Here is a 17,377-nt window from a genome sequence, read left to right on the forward strand (position 1 = left end):
TAGCACAGATGTGTGTATTGCACTTGGATTCTCTGGATGAAAGAAGTTTCATAAAGGGGTGTGAGAGGAGTTATTCATGAGGTTTGACAGTTTGTCCACAGCTTCGTACTGTCCACTATGACACTGAGGCGTCGTTCTATTTCATTATCTATGACTTCCTTCTCTTCTCTCTTCTCTCTTCTCTTTTCCTGCCTTGTCAACATCAGTCTGTCTTAAGTTCCTGTGATGCTACTTTCATTCAATGAACTACTCTGACCCTCTGTCTCTCAAGCTAGTCTACTGCACAACCCTCTTCATCTCCATGATAATACCAAAAGGAGTCTTGAGTCCTATCCATCTCCTCCTCACAGCAAATTGAGAAGAGTTGAATTCTTGGTGTTAAACTAGACATACACTAGTGGAGTTAATTATACTCTGGGTGGAGTTAATCGATTATAATTACCGTAACTCTCAGTCAATAAATAGTTGTTGTCAAAACTGAGTGTAAAAAGGAAGTGTTACTAAATCAAACCTCTAGGTGTAAATGTCTAAATATTAACTCTGAACTTCCTACTCTAAACTGACCCTGTATTTCACACCTCAAGTGTTAAATACAGGGTCAGAGTTTCCACATACCTCAATTTTGCAGCAGTGAGCCACGGAAACTTTACCACTCAAACACCTGCTTAATGAGCTAGAGGTTAGCATACATGCCTGGCCTCACTGTAACCTAGAAAGTGAGTAACGGCAGTAAACGGTACGTTTGGCCTGACATTTTGTCTGAGTGAGACGAGTCATGCACTTTGTAACCATAGATATAAAACGTGATAAGATGATGCTAATGGTTCAGAGTTGCTAGCGTTGCTAAAGTGGTGCTAACACTACACACATACACTGTGCCTTACTGTTGCATGTTCTAATATTTGTGGTGCAAGTTTGAAAATAAATGTTTTTGAACTGCCAAACATGACTAGCTTTTTATTTTAGTAAGGTTTATTTTCCAAGTATTTTTTGTAGGATTATATAAGAATTATATCGACACCTTTTAAGTGTTAGGGGGGTTAGTGGTTATTTGATGAACAGAGTAGGAAATAGAATAGAAAAATACTTAATTTATCCCCTGCGGGAAATTTGAGTGTCCAGCAGCTCGTACACCAAAATACACAGACATCAACATAACACCAACAAAATCACCAGTGCAAAGGGAAAAAGAAGACTGGAAATATGTATAACATTGTATTACCATGTATTAGCATGAAGCACCCTTCCACTATTCTCAGCCTAATGCCATGTATATGACACCAAAACAAGAATGTCATCTAATTAACAATCATGATGGATTCAGACTTGTTGGGATGCTTCACAGGATACTTTTCACATCGCCCATCCCAAAAGAGCACTACATCCTAGACTGAATGTCCTACTGTACAGAGGCTCTACACAGCAGGTTGGTCCTGATTTACCAAGTACCAAGACAGCCATTGTAGAACACATGGAAGATGGAAGACGTGATCCACCCTCTGATTTCATCTAAGGTGAGCAGGATGATGATCTCAACACACCTCAAAGTAGAAGACAAAGCAGTGCTGACTGTCGCAGACATTCCTCCAGGGTCTATTGGACATTGATGGAGACTGAGAAAGACAAACATCCCTGACATCCAGTGGCTCTTTTGCTGGGATAACATGAGTTATCAGGTTTGAACTCACTGCTGCAGTTCATGCATGTATAAACATGGTAACCTGATACTTTCGTCTGTAAGAAAGCATTTTGTAATAATTTGGTTATTTGTAAGTATTCTTATATTTATTCCTTCAGAGTGCTAAACATTGTGAACATTGTGTTCACTGACTTTTAACCCTCTATTCCATAGTGCTGTATGTCAACAATTACTTTAACTCAGTTTTGCTATGTTTAGCATGTTTTTTGTGAAAATTATACTTCAGAAATCCAGGTGTTTGTGTTTGCCTCTTCCTCTTCCATGCTCACAGTGCAGGTCATGACCTGAGGTCAGGTAGAGCTAGGTGAAAACCCGACGTAAGAACATTGGGAACAATTCTTTCAAAGAAAAGTTAGTCTAGCCCACTCAAATATTTAAGAATATTTCTTTGGCATTTGAACCTTTATTGAAAGTTAAGTGGAGAGATGGACAGGAAACAGGAAGCAGAGAGGGGAGGGGGGACATGCAGGAAAGGGCGCCCGGTGCAGGATTCAAACTGGGCCGCCTGCAGAGAAGACTGTAGCCTCAAAACATGGGGCGGGTGCTCTTTCAGACAGCCATATACAAGCATGTAATGAAAAGACATTAAAACATTGCCAGCAAGTCATAACTTATGCAATACAGGGTTAAGTTCAACCAAGTCCAAGTTCTTCCAGTTCACAGTAAATCTTCTCCAGACTAATGATCTAAACATTTAAGTCATTTTGTTGTAACGTGTGGCTGACCTCGGTGTCGTACTTTAATGCGGGCTGTGTCTACATTAAGTTCAGTATACTTCAAAATAACCACTTTGCTTTACATCTCTTCTTAGTCATCCAGGTCATGGCATTTCTGTAGCTCATCGTCTAAGCTGAAACTAACGACACCGGACTTGTTCCTTCAAGACCTTTCATCCAAGTAGCTTTTTTCAGTTCTAACAGACTGGTGAGGAGTTGGCTAATAAACAAAAAAAAAACATATTCCTTGCTCTGTAATCAGCTGCTTGCTGTGAGAAGTGACTTCCCACGTGGTTAGAACAGCTGCTACATGCTCATTTATTCATGGTGTATTTATGGTTACACACATGTTACTACTTCTGCATTCTCATACGAAGCGCGGCACCCAGCCAACCACTGAAGATTTGTTTATGTTTCTTCCAGTTTATCAATAGGCTGAACTTGACTGATCTTGGTATTTCACATTGGCTTGCGGTAACTTAGGTCAAAAATCAGGTACCCCAATCAAAATGCGGCAACCACCTGTAAGCATGGCAAGATCAAATCATTATTTGTTGACCCAACTGTCCAGGTCGTGGTAGACCTTCCTGGTGGGTAAGGTGGGATACTTGACGCAGATCCGACACAGCCTTTCTCTCCAGTCAGTGCAGGTTTTGATTCTGTGGGTGCGCTGCCACTGGAAATATTCCTCGTACACCAGCCTGTTTGCAGCCACATACTTCAGGTAGGCAGCCAGATCGGCTGTGCGCTTGAAATCAGCCACATGAATGAAGGAATGAGGGGGAGCCACAGCCTCATAGGTGGCCCTGCTGGGGCCAAGAACCACTGGTATGGCGCCTGTTTGTAAAGCGTTCCTCCAGAACTTCTCGCTGATGTAGTCCTTTGCCTCTGAGTTCTCAAAAGACAGGTAAAACAGGCATTTTGATATAATGGACAACAGCTCATTGTCTGACAGAGGTTTGTTGTTCCACCTACCGTACACCTCTATGGGTATGTGCTGCTTTAGACTTTTGTAAACAGCAGCCCGAGTCTGCTGAGGATGGTATTTGCTGACCACCCAGGTGACCAGGCAGGAGCGAGCTGAGGGAACCTGGACAGCACGCTCATCACCTCCTACCACTGTCTCTCCATAAGGGATGGATATGTCGGCATCCCCCCTGTAGCTCATCGTCCAGTTGAAGAGGCCATTGAACTGCGTGAGGTTTGCGTTGTTGACAGGAGGCTCCAAAGACAGCCACACCCACCGCTGGGAGGCCGGGCGTTGCAGGTGCAAGGGTAGAGAAGACAGACCTCTGCTCAACTCCTGGTGGTGGAACACAACCACGTCAGCAGCAGAGAAAGCCGAGGTTTTGTCAGTCAGGACGCAGTGGCTGATGTTGTACATCGTGAGGCATTTGTCCCCGTGGAGACTGTAGGAGCGGCCGAATGGCCAATGCCACAGCAGGATGGTGATGTTTCTCTGAGGATGATGCTGCTGCACACGTGGCTTGAGCTCCAAGATGTTGAAGTAAAGTAATGGTAAGAGGGCACTAACAAGCAGTAGGAGGAGGAGGGCTCGGGATCCAAGTGTTGTCATGGTGGCTGGGTGTATCCCAGGTCAAAAGGGCACAGATCACTGGCATGGAACATTAGAAAGGAAGGAAGGGTAGATCAGAGATAGTCTTACACATGCTGTCCTCAGGGCAGGAACTGCAGAAGCTAAGGTGTCAACATCAAACACATCTGCTGCAGAAGACGCTTAATTAAATTTGAATTCAAATCAGATAAGAGGCCAGCCTACAGTCAGCTGGCAAACATGCCTTATAACAAGTGAGCTCAAATTGAGCAAAAGTTCTGTGGTAATGCTTTTGTTCTAATAGAATTTTTGACAATATGTCTTCAATAAACAGCGCTTAAGTCATCTAGAAAGCAGAAGAACTGTTGCAAAACTCCGCGCCGCTGTCCCCGTCTTCCTTTCACTCTTTCACTGTCTTCCTGCTCAGCGTTCTGCTTCATGCCTGCTCTCTTTAGGATTTTGTCATCAGTGTTGCACAGTTATGCTGTAACTGCACAAATACAATGTTTAAGGTTTAACCTTACTAAAAAAAATGTGACTTTGCAAACCATCAAATAATTCAATTTGGTCTATCGACGTCATTTCGGACTAAATCGGCTATTATTAATTATTAAACCGTTTGTCTTTACCAGTAATAAATTAGTGTCCCAGCCTTTGATATTCTAGAATTGAGTGGTTTGTTGATGAGGCACCATGTGAAATGAAAGTGGCACAACAGAAGTTTTCTCTGTACCACACCCTGGTAGCTGTGGTATAGCACAGTGCCAAATCGGCTTCAGTATAGAGCACTCTGAAGATGAAAAAATAAGAGATTTAATATGCGAATCCTAAATAAGTGAGACCAGTATTCCCTGAACTATGAATTAAAACTAAACCAGTCTGACAAAATAATTACAAGATTGGCAGAGAAGTTGCCACTTACCTGGGTTACAGGCATCAAACAGTCTGCTGCCAGTGCCCCTGCTCAGCTCAGAACATATAGGAAATCCTGCCCATGCAATATTTTTTTGACTCATCTCATACTTGACACTTCATTCACATGCAGAACTTCCCACGGGGTGTGGCGGTTGGCGTAAAACACAATCAGTGGTCAGCAGAAATGAGAAGTAGCATGATCATTTCATTAAATCAGTAAATACAAGTGAGCATTCACAGAGAAATATCAGACTCTGACTTTAGACTTAGACTTTAATAATTCATGAGGGTCATTAGCAAATACAATGAGTGTGGGTTTGTTTTTGCTCATTTTTTTATTATTCTCGTATTATGCTGGATAGCCGTTAGAGGTGACAAAACCCTCAGCCATCACGAGACACAAGCACCTGCCACCCACGCTCATCACCTGTTAAACTGCTCATCATACATTTTCTGTGTGAAGAAGCTCAGGCACCTGTGGCAAGCAGAGAGTTTTACCATCGCTGATTCTATATTGATCAACCACAAGCTGGTCTTCCTCTTCCTGTTCTTGCAGCTCTGCAGAGGAAAGGGGCACGAGGTTGTGCGGCTCCTGTAGGCACCGACCACATTCTAACCGTCTCAACGGAGCAGTTTCACCCTCAGCCTCCGCAGCGCAGGTTTGGTTTTGCAATGCAAAATCTGTGGCTCCTTCATACTCCCACACTGTCCCAGTGGATTTTACATTCTAATTTAACTCACATATTTAAGCTGTTGCCTCATGTGTTTCTGAGCTTATGAATATCAACACTAGAATGTGCCAAAAGTAGGATAAACATTGCTCCAGGCACAATCTATGATAAATTCAATTAATGAGCAGCTCATAGGAATTGGGACTATTTGCTTAGTTCTGTTAGAGGTGAATTGGCTTCTACGCTATATGAATGTAAGAGGCCAGATGACGATGCCAGGACCACAGATGAGTAATATGGACCTCCAGACTGGGGAGGTGAGGGAGGAAGTGACACACAGATAATAACATGAAATACAGTAGTAGCACACAAATGTATGGACAGCAAGAGAGTTGAAGAGAGTAGAGGTGCTCAGTGTATAAATGTGTATAAATTCCTCGAGCAGCATAACTAAGGGATGGTTCAGTCCAGCCCTAACTATAAGCTTTGTCAAATAGGAAAGTCTTAAGCCTGACCTTAAAAGTAAAAACTGCCTCCCGAACCCAAACTGGGAGCTGGTTCCATAGGAGAGGAGCCTGATATCTGAAGGCTCTACCTCCCATTCTACTTTTAGAAACTCTAGGAACCACAAGTAGACCTGCATTTTGAGATCTGTTGGGATGAGCTATGAGGTCTTTAAGATAAATCGTGTTTGTGAGTTTCTGATCGGATTATTCCCTGAAGCAACATCATTCTCATCATGCTTTAGCTGACCTTAACTCCTGCTGTCACCCAAGCACAGGGTAGAGAGCTTGACTCAGCTTTGTGTGTTTGTTTCCACAAAGACTAAAATGCCCCAGTTGGTAGCAGACCTGGCTGACAGGAGGCAGAGGAGTAGCTCCTAGTGTAATATGATAGGAAGGTATCCATGTTACGTTAAGCTAATACATCAAAAAAACAGTTTGGTTTTCTGTCATAATGGTGTCGATATTATGTATGTGCATATAGCTCTGTGTGGTACGTAGGCTATTACCAGGCACTTCGCTTTTTATTGAAGTGAGAAACGGCAGCCCAGCTGTTAAGTATCTATCCTCTGCAGAGTCCAACTCACTGTGGACAAACCAGAAGACTATAGGGTAGATGTTCTGTAGATAGATGAGACCAAAGTAGAATTGTTTGGTTTAAATGAAAAGTTCAGGCTAAGAGATGAAAAAACACTGAATTCCACCATCAGAACCTCGACCATGAAATATGGGGGTCTTAGCTTGCTATCACTGAAGCATCAATGAATACTGAATGATACCAGAGGATAAATGCCAAGACATCTGCCTGTGAGCTCAGGTTTAAATCAGTGTGAGAAAACCCACCAACACCTCAGAACTGACGGTTCTGTGCTGAGGAATGGGATATAAATCCATCTAGCCACTGTAGATGGCTAATCAGCAGATACCAGAAACATTTAGTTCTTAAAGAAATACACAAGTGGATTATTTCTGTTTCATTTGCTTGATTGGCGTCTTTTTGTCTACTTCCGACTGATTCTTATGTAGAAATGTAGAACATTATGAGAGGTGCAAATACTTTTAAGTGGCACTGTAGCCACTGTTGAAAGAGAGGGAGAGATTTAACATCATTTAAATCAAGTTAAGTAGTTGTAGCTCCATTGTCAACCCCTTTGCCACTGCTTTGTATTCTGTATTGCTGCCCCTAAATTTAATGTGATGAGTACTCAATTAGTCGTCTTGATTCCTGTGCTAACTGATAATGGTGACATCTAGTGGTGAATTGGTGGTATTACTACCAAAGTTGAAAGGCCTCGTGGGACAGGCACCGCAGTGACTGATTCATCTATGAACTATGCAAGATGATGGTGCAGGTTCACAAAACCCAGATTTGAAAATGTGTTCAAATGTGCTGTACGTTGGGTAAAATAAAAATGAAACAGAAATGAAAAATACTTCATGGGAGGCCAATGTAAGAGACAAAAACACAGACAGAAGGTTATTTCTACTAAAATAATACAGGGGCTTCTCAGGGTCGAGGGTGTGCTTCCTTTTTCCTATATACTTTATTTCACCTTTTTTAATTAATTTGAACATTTTATTTTCCTTGTGATTATTACTTAAGTACAACATGTTTAACTGTTTAACACCTTTTAAGCAGATTTCTAAAGCCAGTTGTAAGAAAGCTTCTGTACTTCTGTAGCTCACATTAACCTTACAGTATGTGCATATTGTACACGCGATGTGATACTGCTTTGGATTTGTCATCATGTAAACTAGTCCTATACTGTCCATGGGATCTATAGTAAAGAGGTTTTAATGTGAAAACTGTTGATGCAGAATACTAAGACGAGAACATCATTCTTCAATGACCACCAACTTTTTCAAGAACAACCAACTAGTTTATTTGTGTGCAGTGAACAGACTGAGAAGTCTAAAGCTCCGGTCAAGATACGTGTGGGCTGTGCAAGGACTTAGGCCAAACTATGGGCCTGGATGACTCAGGACCTTCAGATGGAAGGACCTGACAGCACTGAGGAGCTTCAGTGACAGACTGCTTCACCCTCACTGTGTAAAGGAAAGACACTGATAGAGGAAGGTCTTTCCTTCCTGCTGCTAAGCTCCTCAGTGAACATTCATGTGTGAAATAACATTACACCTCAAGGTTTCAGTACTGTTATCATTCATTACTTACGCTGTGCAATTCAGTACTTGTTGTGCCAATATATGCCAATACTTTTTTTCTAATTCCATCTTATTTATCTTTTCTACAGACCACTCTTTACATGTTATTTTTCTGCCCCTTTGTATGCTGTTACAAACTGCAATTTCTAATTCTAATACTAAAAACTGTTACTGGCAAATTACACCTGTGTGTTTCACCTGCGTTCACACCTTGAGGCTGAAGTCTCTGGCCAGTAACGGGCCGTTAGAGCACCACTGATTGGGGAAGGAAAACATGATCCAAGCCATTTCCTCCAATCACGTGAATCCAATCTATTCATACCACTTTCAGACTGGGACCAGGTGTTCCTATTTAAACCCCAACTCCGCATCGGCCTATTAGAACTGAAGACGCGGATGAAACAGGGTGGAGTTAATTGTTCCTCTGTGCTGTCATGACAAAACAAACATGTGAAACACCCACGTCACCACCAGGCAGACAGTGAGGCCAAATGGTTAGCCATCTTTATTATGAAACAATATTGGGACCACATCAAATAGGTGTTACATGGTGGTTTTTCTTGGCCACTGCAGTCCCTTTCCATGTCCTGCCACATCCCCGGACAGCCAGCCAGCCCTCTCTCCCAGCTACCTTCGAGGCGCTTCATTCTGGGACCGTCTCTAGGAGCCGATATTCACTGAAGCCGAGTGCGTCTCTGTTCAGTTTCTCTTTCCCCCTCTCCCGACAATTTGGGACCCACCCAGCTGGGTGTGCAGCTGTGGTGCGTCTCGGTGCGCGGTAGATGGCTATGTTTGTGACGTGGCCGTGGTGCTCGATGGCGGCGGTTATGGGGGCCGAAGGGGCATGCATGGAGGATTCAAATAATAAATCAAACACATTCTTTCCCACTTTCCCACCGATTTTATAACTCAAGTGCCAAATCAAAACAATTTGAAGTGGAAAAAAAAAGCAAATGATTATTCAGGAAAAGAAAGATCACAATAGCCATTTGTTAAGCAGTGAAAAGCTTTACCAGCGTGGTTGGAGAGTGCAAGTGGATCTGTGTTGCAAAAAATTCATCAAAGGAAGGAAAATGTTGGGATAGTGCACTAATTTGTCTTTGAGGGTATGTTCATAATAACGGGGGCGGATGTGTGTGAGATTGAAGGTAGCCTCCTCCATCACCTAGTCAGAAATAACTCAATTTGTGTTCAGCCTGCCATCATTTGATTCTGTGTAGCGGGAACGGGGGGAAGGAGATGTGAGAAGCACTGCTCCACAGAGCAACTGTAGAAGCAGTGGAGGTGAGTGAGGGGAACATTTTCATCAGCACACTTCCAATCACCTTACATTTCAGCTTAAAAGTCTAACGGGTCAAATCACAAAAAAAAAAGAAAAAAAAAATCCAAGAGCAAATCAGCCAGTTTTCCTGCTCTTCGAAAGAAAATATAAATAAATAAAACACTTCAAGAAATTATGTCTGAGATCTATTTAAAACCAGAGTTGTTTGTATAGAGGATAAGCCAACAGAAATTACCACAATATTCCGAGTATTTCTATCTAACTCTTCATCTGAACGTTGTGTTCCCTTAGCATTTCTTTATTCCATTTTTAACTTTAAGAAAGAGTAGAAAGTTAGAAATGGTCTGGAGATTTATGGTGGAGGGAGAGGAAGCTGTCTGATCCACAGAGAGTCCCGGACGGGGAGCGGGGTTGAGGCGGCCGCCGCCTTGCTTCAACTGGGCGGCTCCAGGGGCAACATGGAGGAGGAGTGGTGTCGAGGGGGAATTAGAGGGATGAGGAGAGTGAGCGAAATAGATGGCAAGGTGTGTGTGGGGGGGGAGGGGGGTGGGGTGGGAAGGGGGGAGGAGGGGAAAAAAAGATCAGTATTTGGTCAGGCAGGTGAGACAAGAGGAGAGGGGGGGAGGAAAAAGACAGAGTGAGGGCTATGCGCTCGTCAAGTGATCAGTCCATTGGCCGCTTCTCGCCGTGTTTCTTTGTAAACTCTTCCGCGTTCTTCAAGAATTTTTTACGGTCCTTTGAGTATTCTTCTGCTAGGTCTGCCCTCAGGGGATGCTCCGGCTGGGGGTCGTTCACCAGTGCAATGAGGGACTGAATTACTGGAAGACACACAAGGCAAAAAGTGTAGTGAGATAGGATTCTCCAGTACAGGCAGCATGCATGGAGGCGGTTTGTAGTTGTTCTGAGGGGCCCTGGGCAGCAATGTTCTGTTCTGGTCCAGCAACCAGGACGTCATGAAGCAGACCCCACAGTTTCTGGGGTTATATTAAGCGAGTACCAGGAAATGCCCTCACGATTCTTGCATGATCGGCTGTTATAATTACAGAGGCGGCCGGTCAAACTACTCATATGGAGCTTCATCGTTACTTCGAATAATCTTACGAATTTATCTAAATTGAAAGTGACTGGACACTTGTTCAACCGCATAATGAAAACCACAGGATCTGTGGTGGCTCCTTTGTTTGTGGTCCGCCATGTTGATTTACAACATCTTTGCTGGGTTTTCACAGATTAGATAAGGTACTCAGTGGGCATGGTGCTTAAGTCCTGGTCATTTTACCAGTTTGGCACAGGCTAGCAGTGGAGCTATCTCATTTTTACAGCTCTCAGCTCCCAGCTATTAGCTTTATGCAGATGAGACTTTGACCTTGCTGCAGAACTTCCTGCATTGTTCTTTGTGTCTGCATGTCACTCTCACAATAACTCATTTATTACCTGAAATACATGCAGGTCAGAACGTAACCAGTCCTTCAGCACTAGGATGCCAGTTTACAACCATCTCATTCAACGTTTTTTCCTTGATTTTTATTATTTTCTACATTGTATATTAATGAAGACATCTATGAAGGAACTCATATGAAATTATGCAGTACACAGGAAAGTGTGAAACAAAACGGGATATGTTCTACATTTTAAATTCTATGATGACAATTTGGCACATTCTTGGTCTAATGTCCATTCCTTGAGTCTCTCTTGGCCCAAACTATTCACTTCTTCCTCCTCCTCAGTAGTGGCCAGGTTTTCATGGTTGAAGAGCTGATGTTGAGATGCATCTGCTAATTGAAGTGTTTCTCAAGTACTTGTACTAATCTGAGGTGCAGATAATTTGAGGTTTCTGAGGCTAGTGGCACTAATGAATGTCTTCTCTGGAGCAGAAGCAAGTGTCGGTCACCGGCAAATCAAATTCACTCCTGACACATCTGTTCATTCAAAAACCATTCCAATGTAGACCTTATTCTGGTTTGTTTATACCATCCCATGTGTAATGTATATATGTGTTTAATAGTTTAGATGTCTTCAATATTATACGATGTCTAAAATGATAATGAAACGCCAGTGAATGCCCTGGCATGTGGTAGTGTTTTATAAGTCTGGGCTATTTACTGACAGGTAAGACTGAAGACTTGTTATTCAGAGATTATTAATTGTTGAGATAGATTAAATGTTTAATAAAGCTTATACATGCTCTGTAGACATGTGGCCATAGAATATGGTGAGGCTGGACACAGAAAGTGATCATGTAGCATCAGGTTCCTTTAAAGAGTCACTCTGTGTCATAACTCACCTTGGTCAGTTTTGGTGGCAGGCTTCCAGTTCTCTGCACTGATCACAGGCAAGCACACCTGGCCCTTCTCGTCGATGTTTGGGTGATAGATCTTGGTCTTGAACGTGATCTTGGGAGGCTTGAAAGGATACTCGGTGGGAAAAATGATTTCAATCCTGAATGCACCTTTGTCATAAGGAGGGTTGTCCTGCAAAGTGATTTAAGGAAGTTAGTAAGATAAACTTGGCAGATGTCAAAGCAGTCAAACAGGAAAGGCCACTTACAGGAACAATGAGCCCTTGCCATGACAATAGATTTGATTCCTCAACTTGAATGTTCCTGAAGTTTTTCATTCCAGACATGCGAATCTCTTCGAGTTCCTGAAAGGAAAAACATGCAATTGATATGACAAAGGTTAAAACCATAAATACACGGTGGCCATTTTCTGGAAGGAGGTTTTTATTGTCCTGGGTACTTTCTTCCCTGTGTTGGTGGGGTCAGTGCTTTGCTTTTTTGTTGTTCTATACACACAGATTGCAAATAATAATTATTATTCATATCTGCCTTGTTGCCTGTGCTTGTCTGGGCTCAGGACAGCTGCTAATGCTCTTGCATAACTTATTACACTCACTTCATTCAGGCTGGGTGCGTTTAAAACAAACCTGACAAATATTCCAGACTGACTTGCAGATGTTACCTATATCTGTTTTGATTTTTGACATTTAAATGTTTTTTCTCAAGTTGCTGTCAACCCCGGTTCATGTCACCCTGTGATGGCGACGAGAGTTTGGGTCACAAATGTATTATGTAAATTCAGTATCTATTAGAGAAGAAAATACATGTGCATGCAATTTGGTGTCCACCAAACAACCAGAGCAATAAAGTATGAAATAATTTAGTTAGTTAATAAGTTAGTGTAACTAAGTCAACAAACAACTCATTGAAAATATAAGCACTCTGCAACCTTTGCAAAAGCTGACCCCAACACAGGGAACCCTGCTTAAACAGGGAGAGCCTTCATTCTTTTTTCCCTTCACATTTTACCCAGCAGAGATCCTGTCTAACGATGACTAAAAATCATCAAATGAGAGATTAAGAGCACAACAACAGAAAAAGCTTGCAGATGGTGTTAACCCTCCCTCCATATCCAAATGAGCATCCACAGGAACCAACCATGTTCTGGTTTTAAATGTTTCATCTTTTTCTTTGGCCGTATGAGTGAATGGGTTAGAGGTGATTGGTCTCTTTATGCTGGCCCTTTAACTGACAGCAGCCCGCCTCTCACCCAATGACAGCTGGGACAGGCTGATAATATGATAATGATAAATTTTACCCAAACATAATGATGACATAATTGAACAAATTATCATTGAAGAAACCCTCATCTCAAACTGTAAGTTTTACAGAATGACACTAAATAAATATTCAGATTCACTGAGTATAATTACAGGATATGATGTCACAATATTCCATCATTAATTTACATATATAGAGTATGTTTTGACATCTGGTTGTAACTGGACATCCATCCTGTAGAGAGTAATGATTTATACTCGTATGACCCTGCATGTCTATGTGAGAGGACACTGGGAAAGACAGCAGTCGGCCAACAGGTTACAACCTACAACCTTTCATGCAATGATGCAACACTTAAGATTGAAATGGTTTAGTTTTGTAGGTCTGTATGAGCAGAATCATTCTCCTTACAGCTTGTGAATGCATTGGAAAGCAAAACAACCATGCAATCTCTTGAAAGTCTTCCTAAGGGATTCTGGTAGTTTTGAGTTACTGTATGCATTGCTGCCCTCTGCAGAATAAACGTATTAACAACTACAAACGTCTAAGGCTTGTCAACATCACTTTGATGAACTTCCTCACCACTGACATTTGAATATGTTTTTTTTTTTTTTTTTTTTTTTGGTAAATACTGTTGCAAATGTAAATCAAAGAATTCATGTCATCGAGGATGTTACCAAGCCACCGCAGCCCTGAAAGAAATATTTCCAACCATTCTGCAAAATGATCAAGTTAAGCTCAGCTAATTGTGATCTAGTGATTATGTAACCATTGACCTAGTTAAAATGTGTAAGGCTGATATTCAGCCACTGTCACCCCGTTGTCCCATGTTTTCTAATAAAGTTGGGTTTCTAGGTATAAACCCTGAGACATGCTGGTCTGTGAAAAGGCGCTGCAATCTAAGACAATACATAATACTAATTTAATTTATACTGATAACTCAAGGCTCAGTGTTTTAGACTGATATCACTGTTGGTGAGTTGTCAGGTCTGAACTTGCTCGAGTGCAGACTGTCGCCAACTTCAGCACATCCCATGTTATGAACACAAAAGCTGCCACACATAATGCTCAGAGCAGTATGTTTTTAATCCTGTGTCAGATTACTACCTGCCTCATGTCTCTCGTGCACATGTTGCTTCTTCTTGACAGCTCATTAGGGGTACAGTAGTGGAAACAAATGCATTCTAATATAAGACGCCTACATAAAATCCTAGCTTCATGAAATGTAGTTTTCAGAATTTGTGCAAAATAAATCTTTTGATTCAACTGTGTTTTCACTTTTGGAGGTGTTGGTTTGTACTACTACTGAACTGTAGTGTGTACAACAAAAGTTCCTTATTTTTACATTTTAGTCAGTGGGGGCTGAATGACTGAGACACTTAAGGTTTTAATTCAATAATGTAAAGATATCAAATATTTATGATGTTTTTCTAGAACAGGTCTGGTTAATGAGTATCACCTCATCGTTATGGGGCAACAGCAATGACGGTGCAAGACTTTTACTTTCATATCGCAGAAAAGCTTCCTTGTTTCGTCAAGCGCAACTCGTGACTGTCTCATACTTTACAACCCCAGATAGTGTGAGAAAACTAACGCATAATACATTTATACAGTAACAAAAACACAGTTTCCATCAACGTAAAGACGAATCGGCCTGACCTTTCTTTCATTAATCGTACAAACGCGACCAAACTTGCGACACTATTGTGTCATCATCCGAGTAAAGAAAACATACATTCTGAGTACTTATGTGAGTCCGTGTGTTTATTTTTAATCAGAGTTTTTCAGTTTAGTTCAACTCCGTCGACTGATTGAATAATAAGTGGCTGGCTTCACTGACTTTCGTTCTCTATGGTTTCACTTTTGCGTCGTCGACGCTAACCACCATTAACGGCAATACTGTTAAACCACTGTAAAGTCGTTAATAAGCGTATTTAGTATATTTAACATAACATCCATTTAACCGGGTAACAAGAGTCGCAACTCTGTTGCGACAATTAAAATTTAACGCAGGTTCACGCGCAACGCGTACACAACGTGCTACTGCCGCGTTACAAAACGAAAGGGACTTTCTGTCTGTGCAACGAAATGTTTGTGAAAAAAAAATATGTAAGCTGTGAATTTACACAAGTTCGTTCCTCGCCCATTCGTCAGTGGCTAACTCCAAACCCTGGCTGGTGGGGTTTAGCTGTTAGCTGAAACGCAGCTATGAGATAGCAGAGTTAGCAGGTTAGCAGAACGCCTTACGCTGTGGAAATTAGCACACGGTCTTACGCCGGCCACATCGCACTCATTCCCTCGGCCGTATGAGACACATCTGCCGGGCGTCCTCTGCGCGCTAAAAGACTAAACGTGAGCTCACTGGCCGTTTTTGAACACTGCCTCTAGACCCCGTGGCCTAATTTACCGGTGCTTTGCTGCCTAACGTTAATATTTGGTAGGCTAGCTGGGCAGCAGTGACCTCTCGTTTTTATTAAATCTGCGGCTTAATAAGGGTACCAATTGCGACTTCGAACGCCGATGTTATCTTATATAAATCAAAGACAACGAACCAACGACTCTTCGAATCACTAATGCGTATTTACTGATTACAAACGATCTGAAAATAAGGGGATCGGAAGATTTACCTTGGCCAGCCTCCTGCTCGCCGCCATCTTGAAATTACTGTGTGTTCCCAGAATACACAGCGCGGCGAGTATGAGTCTGGTCTTCGCCCTGTTGCTAAGGATCAGCTTAGCTCAACCTCTTATATCTGTTCAATCAAAACCAAAGAAATCCCCCAATTTCTGCGACAGAAAACCCCCATTACACACACAAAAATAATGTTGACCTGTTTTATAAAAGGTTAGGACAGGCTTGTTCTCCAGTTGATACCTCAGATAGATGTACAAAAAAGAAAAAGGTATGTGATATGTTTCTAATTAGCGATATTACATTTTCTAATCTAAGTAAAAATAAAAAAAATATCCACTGTTCTTTAAAATGATAAAATGTTTCGGATTTTGGAAATGTTTCTGAAATGATAAAAGGACTGGACTAATTTAGTTAAAGGAATCTCCTCAAAGCAGACACCCAGTCACAATACCACCAATATTGTTGCAGAGATATCACTTTTGTCAATTCCCGTGGTCTAATCACAAGGATTTCAGTCATGTTTGCGTTTGATGGGTTAACAGCGTAAAAGTGGAATGACACAATATCTGTCTAAGTATGTACAAAGAAAACAAAATAGGTCATTGAACTGATCCCTGGGATACACCATAGACTGCAGAGCACAGAGAGAAATAGAAAACCTTCCGTAAAAGGGAACTAATGGAGTCTCTATTGTTTTAAGCAGTGTTGTTATTGGTAGCCATTGTAGATTTAGTCTTTTGGATGAAAATGCTTATTTAGTCATTTCTATGTGATAGTTTTAGTCTAGTTTTAGTCGATGGCAACTCAAAAAAGTTTTAGTCTAGTTTTAGTCAGTTTCAGTAAAGAAAGAAAGAAAAAAAGTATTGGTCTTAATAAATTAATTTAGGTCAATAAGTGTTGGAAATTGGAATCAAGTTTGATAGGTTTTATAAAGTGTTGCAATTCATAAAAGAACAGTTAAACTTAACACTTTTGTATAATAACCAGATTTGGTACCAGATAGATAGCTAGACTTTCCCATTCATGTAGATGCAATGCTGCCGTGCTGTACTTCATTCTGTTGGGGTGAAATCTTTTATTTCCATATTTCAACTTGTGTTTTCTTCATGAATTGATGCCCTACTTCCTCATACAAGTTGTGAAAATAGCAAATCTACAAGATCAACACATCATAACACATGTGAGCTTGTAGAATTGGCTATTTTCACCAATAATTACAGTAATAAAGGAATGGTTTTAAACATACAAGGTTTCCACCTTCCATACTTCCTGATCTACTAAGGGTTATGCATTACAGAAGTAGTAACAGTGGAATAAATGTTCATTACTCCAAAAAAGCCAAGAACAAAGCAATCTTGGTTTCATTTCTGAGAATTTGCTAAAGTTCAGTGAACATACACATGCCCAAAATATGAACGATGGATGAGGAGCACCATGCTCAACTAGACCTGTCTGCCAGACCAAACCATCACTGAATGTAAACATGGCTAAACATGCTGCTAATGTTACAGAAACTGTAAAAGTGCACTGTATATTCAGACACATGGAGAACAGCAACATGTCTGAAATGCTACATTTTCCTCCATGTTTCAGACAGTCATTCGGACATGGGTCAATATGACAACGTATTATACTTTCACAGTCAAAAAATCCCTGCTCTTTCTACACATAACACACACA

General features: G+C 41.4%; 2 protein-coding genes across 2 annotated transcripts; both read right to left on the reverse strand.

Moving 5' to 3' along the window:
- Nucleotides 1-2,072: 2,072 nt before the first annotated feature.
- On the reverse strand, nt 2,073-4,998 carry LOC125011757 (alpha-(1,3)-fucosyltransferase 7-like). Its single transcript, XM_047591034.1, has 2 exons — nt 4,893-4,998; nt 2,073-4,030 (listed from the first exon to the last, which is right to left on the reverse strand). Exon 2 carries the CDS (start codon nt 3,989-3,991, stop codon nt 2,963-2,965), a length of 1,029 nt encoding a protein of 342 aa, XP_047446990.1. The 5' UTR covers nt 3,992-4,030; nt 4,893-4,998; the 3' UTR covers nt 2,073-2,962.
- Nucleotides 4,999-8,699: 3,701 nt separating this feature from the next.
- On the reverse strand, nt 8,700-15,777 carry LOC125012253 (ubiquitin-conjugating enzyme E2 L3). Its single transcript, XM_047592104.1, has 4 exons — nt 15,691-15,777; nt 12,052-12,147; nt 11,789-11,975; nt 8,700-10,322 (listed from the first exon to the last, which is right to left on the reverse strand). Exons 1-4 carry the CDS (start codon nt 15,715-15,717, stop codon nt 10,168-10,170), a joined length of 465 nt encoding a protein of 154 aa, XP_047448060.1. The 5' UTR covers nt 15,718-15,777; the 3' UTR covers nt 8,700-10,167.
- Nucleotides 15,778-17,377: the final 1,600 nt, after the last annotated feature.

The sequence above is a fragment of the Mugil cephalus genome, chromosome 8 (assembly GCF_022458985.1).
Source record: "Mugil cephalus isolate CIBA_MC_2020 chromosome 8, CIBA_Mcephalus_1.1, whole genome shotgun sequence".
Classification (NCBI taxonomy): Eukaryota; Metazoa; Chordata; class Actinopteri; order Mugiliformes; family Mugilidae; genus Mugil; species Mugil cephalus.